General features: G+C 41.5%; 1 protein-coding gene across 2 annotated transcripts; it reads left to right on the top strand.

Annotated features, from left to right (window-relative positions):
• The first annotated feature begins 2,229 nt into the window (after positions 1-2,229).
• Positions 2,230-12,024, top strand: LOC104063024 (uncharacterized). 2 transcript variants are annotated; one of them, XM_009565171.2, is made up of 8 exons: positions 2,231-2,823; positions 5,121-5,207; positions 5,396-5,629; positions 7,356-7,378; positions 8,168-8,310; positions 8,893-8,990; positions 9,086-9,187; positions 10,173-12,024. In XM_009565171.2, the coding sequence occupies exons 1-8, from the start codon at positions 2,329-2,331 to the stop codon at positions 10,926-10,928; spliced, it is 1,938 nt and encodes a 645-aa protein (XP_009563466.2). In that variant the 5' UTR covers positions 2,231-2,328; the 3' UTR covers positions 10,929-12,024. The 2 variants fall into 2 exon arrangements, with proteins under 2 accessions (XP_053921089.1, XP_009563466.2); XM_054065114.1 differs by lacking the exon at positions 9,086-9,187 and having other exon boundaries at positions 2,230-2,823.
• Positions 12,025-12,152: the final 128 nt, after the last annotated feature.

The following is a 12,152-nucleotide window of genomic DNA, read 5'->3' as shown; positions in this document are numbered from 1 at the left end:
CAAAAACCGCATTTGTATTGTCGTTCATTTAGCCCACATACTTAATGACATTTCACTTTTTCCATCTGAAACAAAAGAAAAAGTAGAATCAAGTATCCCGAGCCATTCTTAATTTAGTGTCATCCACTAGAAACTCCTGGAAGAACTTTAAGCAGAGAAGTTCCTGAGGATTAAAATCTGAGATTCTATTTGCACCCGTCTCACTTTAATCATGAATTGAATATTGACCTTCAGAGCACTGAGGTGTTTCCAGGATGCCCCGGATGGTATAACCCAGGAGTAGGCAGGACTACATTTCCAAATGAGGCTGAAGGACACAGCACTCCTCAGAACACCAGCAACTGTCAGCATCCTGACAACATCTGGTGACAACAACTCACACTGCAAAAAGAAAAGGCAATAGAGCGCAGCCTCAAGTACTCATCCCACAGAAAAACAGGACATTGCTTTTAATTACCCCCAGTCTCTTCAGCACAGCCCATTGACAAGGCTGTGTATGCATTTGTACTTCCTGTGCATCTTTTATGCAAGCAGACATAAATAAGGGAAAACAGATGATCTTTAAGGTTCCTTCCAACCCAAACCATTCTATGATTCTAAATAAGTGGTTGCTTTTATACTGTTTGCAACCATCCCTTCCCTCAGTTTGTGACAACGTTATTCTCAGCATATCTTCCTTTCTGAAAATGCAAACTTTACGTTACAAATCTACTGATTTACAATAAACTTAAAGTTTGAGCCTAGTCTCTCTTTCTTTGGATACATTTCAAAATATTAAGCTAGAACTGTGGCAGGAGTGGCCTTGGGAGGAAAAATACAGAACAAAAATGAGAATGAAATGGGCACCGTGCCAACTGGTCAGAATGAAAGTCCAGATGTAGATCCATGACAAGTGGTGTCCCTCAGGGGTCCATATTGGGACCAGTGCTGTTTAATATCTTCATCAATGATATTCACAGCGAGATTGAGTGCACCCTCAGCAAGTTTGCAGATGACACCAAGCTGAGTGGTGTAGATGTCACACCGGAAGGACAGGCTGTCATCCAGAGGGACCTGGACAGACTGGAAAAGTGGACCTGTGGGAACCTCATAAGGTTCAACAAGGCCAAGTGTAAGGTCCTTCACCTGGGTCGGGCAATCTCCGTTTTCAGTACATGATGGAGGATGATGTGATTGAGAGCAGACCCGTAGAAAAGGACTTGGGAGTCCTGATTGATTAGAAGCTCTACATGAACCAGCAATGTGAACTTGCAGCCCAGAAGGCCAACCATATCCTGGGCTGCATCAAAAGAAGCGTGGCCAGCAGGTCGAAGGAAGTGATTCTGCCCCTCTACTCCTCTCTTGTGAGACCTCATCTGGAATACCATGTCCAGTTCTGGAATCCTCAATGTAAGAAGGATATGGAGCTGTTGGAACAGGTCCAGAGGAGGGCTACAAAGATGACTAGAGAGCTGGGACACCTTCCCTATGAGGACAGGCTGAGAGAGTTGAGCTTGTTCAGCGTGGAGAAGAGAAGGCTCAGAGGAGATCTTATAGTGACCTTCCAGTACCTGAAGGGGCTACAAGAAAGCTGGAGAGGGGCTATTCATAAAGGCCTGTGGTGATAGGACAAGGGGGGAACAGGTATAAACTTAAGAGAAGCAGATTTAGGCCTGATATAAGGAAGAATTTCTTCACCATGAGAGTGGTGAAGCACTGGCACAGGCTGCCCAGGGAAGCTGTGGCTGCCCCATCCCTGGAGGTGTTCAAGGCCAGGCTGGATGGGGCCTTGGGCAGCCTGATCTAGTGGGATGTCCCTGCCCATGGCAGGGGGTTGGAACTACATGATCTTTAAGGTCCCTTCCAACCCAAACTATTCTGTGATTCTATGGTTCTACGCACAAAACCCTCAGGTCCAGCTGTTGTGACTTTGCCACTGCAGTCAGAGGCAGCCAAGGACAGCCGCACCCCAGCAGCGTTATTTTGCTTTAACCCCATATAACTGCAGACAGCAATACGAACACCTCTTCCCATTGTACAGGCTTCGTTCAGCGCCGCTTCCCACACCACGAGGTCTCGAGATCTCGTTCCCCTTCCAACCAGACGTGCAGCGCGGTAACCCGGCGCTGAGCCACGTCACAAGGCGGCGCGGGCGGCGCTAGGACCCCGCGGCCTACCCGGACGGGTGGTGCTAGGACCCGGCGGGCTCCCCGTCGAGCGGCCCCGCCCCGCGCGGGAAGCTCTCCTTGCCCCGCCCTTTCCCCGCCGGCTTCCACTTCCCGGCAAGTTGGTGGTTCGAAGCAGGAGTTCGTGGGCTTCCTTTGCGGGTGGCCGGGGGGGTGTGGGCAGATGGAGGCCAGCCTGACGTGCGCCGTGTGCCTGTCGCTGTTCGAGGAGCCGGTGACGCTGCCGCTGTGCTCTCACAACTTCTGCCGGGGCTGCGTGCTGGAGTGCTTGGCCTCGGCCGAGCCCGCGCGCCCCCAGGGCCGCCTGTCGCGGGGGGGGGCGGCGGGCGGCGCGCGCGTGCCCTGCCCGCTGTGCCGCAAGGCCTGCCCGCTGCCCCGCGGCGGTGCCGCCGCACTGCCCGTCAACACTACCCTGGCCGAGGTGGTCAGGCTCTACCGAGCCGGCGCCGCCAAAGCCGGGCAGGCCGAGGCGGGGAGCGGGGCCGGGCCGGGCTCGCCGCCGGCGCTCGGGGGAACCTGCCAGAAGCACCCCGGGCAGGTGGTGCAGCTGTACTGTCGCATGTGCAGGCAGGCGGGGTGCGGGCAGTGCGTGTCCGAGCAGCACCAAGGCATCTTCCACTCCGTCAATCTCATCTACACCGTCTACCAAGAAGAAAAGGTGAGGCGGCCGCGCTTCTTTTACTGGGGAAAATCGCGGGGCGGTGGGCAGGAGAGGGAATCCTAGAATCACCAGGTTGGAAAAGGCCTCTTGGATCATTGAGTCCAATCATTCCTATCTGCCACCAAACCATGTCCCTGAGCACCTCGTCTGCCTCCAGGGATGGTGACTCAACCCCCTCCCTGGGCAGCCTGTTCCAGTGCCCAATGACCCTTTCCGTGAAAATTTTTTTTTCTGATGTCCAGCCTGAACCTCCCCTGGCACAGCTTGAGGCCATTCCCCCTTGTCCTGTCCCCTGTCACTTGGGAGAAGAGGCCAGCTCCCTCCTCTCTACAACCTCCTTTCAGGCAGCTGTAGAGAGCGATAAGGTCTCCCCTCAACCTTCTCTTCTCCAGGCTAAACAACCCCAGCTCTCTCAGCCGCTCCTCATAAGACTTGTTCTCCAGCCCCCTCACCAGCTTAGTTGCTCTTCTCTGGACACGCTCCAGAGCCTCAACATCCTTCTTGTGACGAGAGGCCCAGAACTGAACACAGTGTTCAAGGTGCGGCCTCACCAGTGCTGAGTGCAGGGGCAGAATCACCTCCTTGGTCTCGCTGGTCACACCGTTTCTGATACAAGCCAAGATGCCACTGGCCTTCTGGGCCACCTGGGCACAGTGCTGGCTCATGTTCAGTTGGCTGTCAGTCAACACCCTCGGGTTCTTCTCCTCCGTGCAGCTTTCCAGCCACTCTTCCCCTAGTCTGTAGCCATTCTATGATTTTATATTACATACACTTTGTTATTATATATTTTTGTATTATCTGTCTTATACATAAGTTATATTATATATGTATATATATTACATCATGGAATCATAGAGTGGCTTGAGTTGGAAGGGACCTTGAAGATCATCTGTCGTCTCCTTCAGGTACTGGAAGATTGCTATAAGGTCTCCTCGGAGCCTTCTCCAGGCTGAGCAGCCCCAACTGTCTCAGCCTGTCCTCCTATAGCAGAGGTGCTCCAGCCCTCGAATCATCTTTGTAGCCCTCCTCTGGACCCATTCCAACAGTTCCACGTCCTTATTATGTTGAAGATTCTGTTATGTAGTTACGTTATATATATGTTATATATTTTTATTTTATATTTTTTTTTAACTAAAATATAGATGCTTTTTAATATAGAGACTTGCGGACAAACAGAAAACCACTAAGGCTAAGAGTTTATTGCATTTCTGGATCCAGTTTTTTCAAGTTCAGGAGGATGCTAGTCCTACTCACAAAAAAAAACCCACCCACAGATGTGTTTCACTTGCAGGCTTTCAGAGCTGACATGTATAATTTGGGTCACAGATAATTACATATTTAGAAATAGATGGTTTAGCTAAGTGATAATTTAATAAATATAAAACCAAAATGCATTCCTGTTTGCATGAAGAAAGCAACTGCCTGACCTAATGTTTGTTTGGCTGCTTGTAGTGGTAGTAGTTGTGATTTATGCCAAAGTGGCTACTATTTTGGTAGAATGAATTTTTCATGCCCTTGCAGGTTGCATGCAGAATGGCATGTCAAACAGCTGTTTTACCGTGCAGCAATTGAAACAGATGCAGGGCAGTGATGGAAAGTACAGGCATAGAAGTTTAAGCACAACACCAACTGCTTTTTAAGCCAAAAGTTGCTTTTGCTCTGGTTTCTGTTCTGCTTCTCCCATTGCTGATTGCGTGTAGTTTGGGAAACCGGAGGGGGGGGGGGGGGGGTGGGGAGGGGGGGGAAACAGCCTTTGCATTAGACTTTCTATGTAAAACTTAGTTGTTATGTAGTAAAGTAAAGCAGCGAAAAACAGTGCTAATCTTAGTTTAAACCCAAACAGAAATAACTCAGTTACGGACAGGTTTCTGTTTTATTAGTGTGAAGCATTTAAAAAATAAAAATAAAAAAAAACAGCCCAACCAATATCACACAATTGCTTGCCAAACTGTCCTAACAGCATTAAAACTTACATTGTGATAGATAGTGTGAGAGAAGAAATTAAAAAGGAAAAGGCTGAGGGAAACATTGTTATAACTGTAAAATAAGCCTGGAGCCATTCTAACAATATGTAATGTAGATGAGTCTAAAAACATTAGTTTGAGAGATAGAAAGAGCAAAGGAAAACTTGTCTACTAATCCAGTAAAGCATCATATGTTAAGTGAAGTTTTGAATCACCGCCTTTGTTTAATGTGTTGTAAAGAACATCCCATTATGTGATTCTAGATAACCACTGAAATGTGTTTATTTTATGGAGTAGATAAAGCTGTAATGTGTTTCAATTGTCTTGCAGTTAACCTTCTTCAGCAGTCTGAAAAAAATGAGACTAATAAATGAGAAGCTGATGAATGAAATAGCAAGTCAACCGAATGATACAGATGTAAGTTAGAGATGCTGAATACTATAAATAAATATATCTTTGTTTTTCTTCTTGTGATGGGTTAATTACAACATAGACCATAACAGTGCTTCTTGTGGCATAGGTGTGCTCTGACCTTACTTAGGAAAGTGATTCGTGTAGATGTTGGTACTGCATTTTCATCTGCGTTTATGTTCTTGTGCTTCTAGATGGTGCTGAACAATGATGCAGAGATAATTGCACAGGAATTTGGAGAAATTTTCAAAACTCTGGGAATGAAGAAGCAGCAGTTGCTAGAAAGTGTTGAAAATCAAAGAAGTAGAAAAGAGAAAGAATTTCAGATTTGGAGGAAAGTGAAGGAAACTCACAAGAAGACCGTTGAGAATTTTTTGAAGGATTGTGACAAGCTTGTCTATGAGTACGATCCTCAGCGTTTCCTGGAGGTGATGATCTTTGTTACTCTGTGATAGCAGTTGCATAGTGAACCACAAATGTCATATAGAGCTTACTATATTGTAGATTATGGTAATGACTGGATCAGTAAAAACAAATTCAACAAACACAAAATACAGAATATAACGCCTCATGCATTTTTTTATAGAAATGCCTTTTAATTTTAGAAACATCTGAAAAGCTTTCTGTAGGTTATCAGTGATACTGAGTGAATTAAATAGACACTTACTTTCGTCACTGAAAACTAATGGAATTAATACTGACTATATATATAGCTGCAGTATTTGCTGTATTATGCTACCAGCTGTGGAAGTAAGCTGCCTTGGTGCTAGATAGGGAGTTATTTACTAGTACTGCCTTCAAAATCATCTCACATTTAATTACCTTTTCATGTTTCTTTCCAAATGCTTTGTGCATTAAGCACTTCCATTGCATTTCTAAATCTGTAAGACATTAAAAATTAGTTTTGGGGGAAGTTTGAAGCCAGAACCAATTACTTGTCTGTGCTGCACAGCGAGGTACAATGTTAGGATACCTGAGCTAAGTGATTATACTGATTTTAAAAACTGCTGTAAACTTTGGACCAAGGTGTGCAATGGAGAAAAATAAGCCCATTCAATGTCAGCATAGGTATTTCTGACATACGCTGTGCCACGTAGTATATACACACGTGTGTATAAAAGACCCTGAAACCTTCCCTGTGGTGTTTAAGGGAACTGCAGAGAAAAACACTATTTCTGATTTTAGCTGTAAATGCTAGCGTAACCCAAGACACAACCTTAATCTTCACTCTTGACTAAGCTACTGAAAGCCTCTTCATCTCATTTATGTCAAACACTGGCTGAATGGAATTTAGGCAGATGGTAGATGTGGGACAGAGTACTTAAGCAAAACACAAAATTCAGTAATTGTTTAACTTCAAGGCTTATGCTTTCCTAAGAAACCGCAGCATATTGTTGTTTTCTGCAGTAGGTCTTTTTTTGCTGCCTTGAGATAGATAAGCAAAGAAAGTATTTAAAGTTCCACTAAGTTTTTGGTAACAACTCATTAAGGAAGATTTCGCTTGTAGTCAAAGTAAAAGTGACTTCCACTTTTGGATAAAATATTCTGACTCCAGTGATTAGTGTGCTTGAAATTTAGCACCTTCCTGCCTTCCCCCTATTACAGTAGACAACTTATTTCAGTGAGGAGGGTTGGAGGGGGTGGTGCCTGTTTTAAGAGTCAGTACAGTTGAGATCACCAGATTTTAAAAGGGGAGCAGATTGTCTATAATCCAGTCAGTTTTTTACTTTTCATTGCCCATACTTTGGAAGGTGTCACTTGACTAGAGGGCGGTGCACTTCATACTGCCCAGCTGATGTAAAACAAAAAGACAGCAATGTTTACAAATATCGGAACATCTCAGGTGGATTAGATAACCATGTGGGATTTGAATGCCTTCATTTGGCTCTGAAGGCATTCTTTTTGTCTTTAACACAAATAATTACAAGATAAATCGTTGTCGCAGGCAAACTTTTTTTACCTTTGGCTGCTTGTGTTTTTTTCTTTCATTTTTTTGAAGAATTAACAGGTTTATTTCCTATAGTTCTGTGAAATTAAGATGCGGTGTTCAGTCTCTGAAGTATTTTAATGAAGCAATTATCTCCTTTTGAGAGTTGGGGGGAGACTCATTCATATCTTACGAATTCTTGGTTTGTGTTTTGTTTTTTTTTGTAGGTGGCCTGTGGCTTGAATGCAAGGTATATATATATTTTTTTTATGCTTTGTTAGTTCTCTAGTGCAATTTTAAGATTAAAAACTAAGAAAATAGTTACTTTGGATACAGTCACGTATAGCGACTGAAAAATGAAAATAGTATCTAGTAATAGATATATTTAGACAGTATAATGCTTTTAGATTTTTGGATGCTTCATATTCCAAATTTTAAAAAACGTATCAGGAATTTTAATGATGCACTCTCTGGGATAGAGATAATCAGTCTTTTGAAATGGCTCTCTGACAAAATCTAAGTATGGTAAATGGATATTTTTAGGTGTTTTCTTTGAACTCAAGAATACTGAAGCAGGCCTAGAGCTTTTGTGGAAATCTTAAGAACGTGTATGGAGGTTCTGCAGTGTCTTCATTTTTGTGTTTGCAGTGCACATACCCCATGTATTTCTTTCTAAAGATTATTAATTGCATTTCTTAGCACTTTTGAAGCAGGGTTTAAGAATATATATTGGAAATAGAGTTCTTTAAAATATGTTACAGTATAATTTAGAATTAGGTATAGTACAGTAAGAAAAGCATTGTATTTTAAATCTTCTTGCTGAACTACAGGCACTACTGGGAAATTTAACTGTGTATGAAACCTAATTTGAGTGAACTGTCAAGTTGGAAACTTGACACTTTAATAAAGACTCTTTCTGATTTATTCTCTCTTAGTGATTTTTTTAAAATAATTTTTTACATTAGGTGGGTATAATTTGGTTGTTGGCATGTGAGACTTAAGTGTTAAAGTTTGGGGTTTTTTATTTTCCCTTTTCCAGAATGAAAACTCAGCTTGACCTGATGAGTATAGCATCCAGCTATGAAAAACCACCAGAGTATACACAAAAGAAGATAGATATCAAACCTGTGATTAATGAAATCTTGGCTTTGAAGCTGACAGCCATTAACGTAGGCGTTGAAGGTAGGGGAGAGGGACATAATATAGGACTTAATATTTGGAAAGTTACTCTGGGAACCTGCAACTTATGGAACTAATTACTAATAAACAATCTGCATGGCAAAAGTATGCACGTGTTCAGAAAGCAACTGACCAAATTCATGGATGATAAATTAATCAAGGGCTTTGAAATGCCTTTTATATCTGGGCTTTCTCTAAAAAGTGCCTAGGCTGTATTTTTGGAAGCTGGGGGAAATATCATTATAATTTTCCTCGGTATTGCCACTGTTGGAAATGAGTTGCTGAACTAAATGGGCATTTGTTGTAGTATAATATGAACATTAACTACGCTCCGATTAAATGCTTTGACCCCACAGGAGAAAATGTTAGGGTTTGTATTATGGCAGGCATCTCCGGGCATTTAGAAAACTTCAGGCCTCTGGCTTTATATCACAGAAGTTTCAACAAGTCTGAGGGTCTCCCTTAGGGCAATATATTCTTAATTGGAATCTATGTTGGAATCTTACGTTTAGATGCATAGGAAACTTGAAGTATTTTACATATTTAGTATGTTTTCCATCAGAATTCTTATATTCTTTCTAATAGATCTACCTTCTGGAGGAAATGAGAGCTCAACAAAAAGTACTCTGTTTAAAAATAACATACAACAATGTCAGGACCAGAAGAATATACCTAGCACACTTGTAAGTTACTGACTGTGGGGCTGCAACATTGTGCTGTTTTGTTTATTTTGTCTTACGAAGTGAACTACAATGTCTGCTGCAAAACATTTTTTCAGCCTGTAGCGGGACAGGAGGAAGCACTAGCAGATGGTAGCAAGATCTGTACTCGTTTAATGTCAGTATCAGAAATGTCAGCATTTCAAAACATGAGTCATGAGGTATGATTTAACATCTGTTGTAAGTATGGCAAAGTTATTATTTGTTATGACACAACTTTCTTAAGTTTTTATAATATCTTTCCATTTTCTTAATAGAAAGGTACTCTTCTGATTCTAGAACATAAATCTGATTAGTTTATTAAAGCTGTCAGGATTTTACTCTCTTTTCTTCAGAACATTGGAACTTAATTTTACTACTGATTTCAGATACTTATATTTTAGTGTGGCTTTTTGAGTCACATCTGTGGCTTTCTAATTCAAATAAGCTTCCTTCTGCTTGTTGGAAGCAGAATTCGTCTGCCGGTGTTCTGTATTCTGAAGATAACAGAGTTCACTACCTAAATTGCTGATAACTTGACATTTTCAATGTTTCCAGTTTCCAGTGATGTAGTTATACTAGATCTTTTTCACTTAATAGCAGTTCAGTGTGGGTAGCTGAGTATTATTCTGTACAGAATGATTCTAGTTACAGTTAGTGAAGCATGGCTGGTAGTGAATCACAGAATGTACATTCTGAGACTGCCAGTGGCAGGTGATTAAATAAAAAAGTGCTTACGTCCTTTAAATATACAATTATTTTCCTTTTGCTGTATTGTTTGATCACCTACACTGATTTCAGATGGTTATTTTCCTTGATAATTTGAGAATTTGTCACTTAATGTCTAAGCTAGTATTTTTAGCTATTTCTGGGTTTACCTTTAATATATATTTCTTATAGTGACTTTAAATAGTCTGTTTTTCTATAGTTTCCTATTTCAAAACCTACTTTGTCATCAGGGTTCCATGCGTAACTTGTTCAGTTGTTTTTAAAGATCTTTTTCCATAATTACTTGTGTTCTGTTGCCTTCTAGCGGCAATGGAAAAATACATCACAAGTGCTGTAGAAGATATGAAAAATTTTCTTCAGTCTTAATATTGTGATTTTTATAACTTCTGAATCCACAAATGCTCTTGTACTTAATGTGATTTTTTGCTGTAATTGTAGGAGTTACGTTACAAATATTATACGGAACATCAGATGCTCACTGAGGAGTCCAAAATGCAAACTTTATCTGCAAATAAAAAGTGTAAATTTGTAACTGCTGAGGCTTCCAAGGATAGGTCCTCAGGAACTCCTTTTGTATCTTCACCTACCAAAGCAGATAAGACAGATAAAGTGAAAATGGGAGCCCTGCACAGAGCAGCAGATGGCTTTCAGAGAAGCTTTTCTGGAACCAGTAATCAGAGCATCCCATCTACAAAGATGAACTTTTCAGAAACAAGTGGCGACTTAAAATCAATTCATGAGAGAAATTCCCAGGAAGTAACCACTCCAGCCTTATCGGAGAACTCCAAAGACTTAGGAGAAAAATCACCAATGCAGGCATCAGCAGTTATTGTTTCCAACAAAATGGACGCTAATTCTACAACGTCACCTGGCTTAAAACCAGCAGTATCGGTAGCTGTTACTGTTACAAATTCAGAACTTCTAGATGTTTCTGCAGAGAGACTTTCTGCTTCACCTTTTGCTTTCAGTGCATGTAATAATTCATTACCCAGATTTGTTAAAGATACAGCTACATTTTCCTGTAAAAAGAAAGGTGGGAAATATGTTTTCCCTCAATTTTATCTGGGAAAATTTGATCGTGTGGATAAAACTGATAACCCGGATGAAAGCAAGCTAAGAAAAGATGATCCTGTAACAAAAAAACGCAGTTTCTGGTGCTTCAACCAGTCCCAATTTAGACTCAGCAGAAAGTAAGAAGCCAGATTTTTCGTTTCCCTTTCACAATTCAGAAAGAGATTGTTTTGCAAGATCAGGAATGAGCAATTCATTTAAAGTTTTACCATTGTTCTCACTTCTTAGCCAATCTGAAAAGCCGTCTGACAAAAATACATCATCTCACGTGAGAGAAAAAACCCATTCTGCAAAGGAAACTGCAGAATATGGTACACAGAAAACATCTGTCTCAGGTGGACAAAAAGCTAGTGCCTCAGAATCCATCACAACTGTGGCTTGCAGTACTTCAGAAACCAGCACTGCAGCTGGGGTGAATGGTGTCTCCGAGTGCCCCCTCACCCCCAGTAATTGTGTATTTTCCTTCAAAAATAACTGTTTTCAGTTGCCTTCACCAGTATTTTCATTTGGAAGTTTTGTCAGAAATACCTGTGATTCACTGACTTCTTCCAGGGTTTTGTCTGGAAATGGTACTGAAAAAATGGAAGAGAAGGTGAAATCTCCTGACAAAGCATCTCTAAATCTAGGGAAGCCTGAGTCTTCAGAGTGTGAAGAACCTGCTTCTAGATGTAGTCATCCAAAATGTGAAGGTTCATTCTTTCCCACTAAGGAAACTGAAAGTGCAGAAGTGCTTGCCAACAGCAATTCTTCTTGTAGTCAGCCTTTATGTTCAGTTGTCCTTCCGGTTAAAAATGAGAATGATTCTTCCACTCAGCTAATGACTAGAGTAACAGAACAAGAAACAAAAGTAAATGATGAAAAAAATGAAGCTGTTGCTGAACACAACTGTTCCTGTCTTGAGAGGGAAGATGCACCCGAGTCTGAAACAGCACAGAATGCAGCTTGTTCTGTTCCCAACACATGCAATGAACCATCTTCTGGAGGTTCTGTGCTTCCAGTGAATGAGGCAGAAGGAATACCAAGTGACAGCGATTCTGACAGTGAAGAGTTAAGTCAGGCATCCATCTCTACTGATACCAGCAGTGCATCAGAGTATTATTTTGTTGCCGAAGACAAAACATCCAGTAGAGGGAAATCAGAGATATGAATAACTATACTTAAGCTTAAATTACACAAATGCTGCTTATCACATTAAAAAGTACGGACACCTGTGATTTTACAGCTGTTGTTCTCCTCTGTATTCTTGCCAGTTGAGATATCTCTGTGTTAGAAACATAACTGCTTATCAGCAAGTAAAATTTACTAAAGTGATTTTTCTAACGCAAACCCAAACTACAGAAAGAAACC

This window comes from Cuculus canorus, chromosome 4, assembly GCF_017976375.1.
Source record: "Cuculus canorus isolate bCucCan1 chromosome 4, bCucCan1.pri, whole genome shotgun sequence".
Lineage (NCBI taxonomy): Eukaryota > Metazoa > Chordata > Aves > Cuculiformes > Cuculidae > Cuculus > Cuculus canorus.
This window is presented reverse-complemented; position numbering and strand designations above follow the sequence as displayed.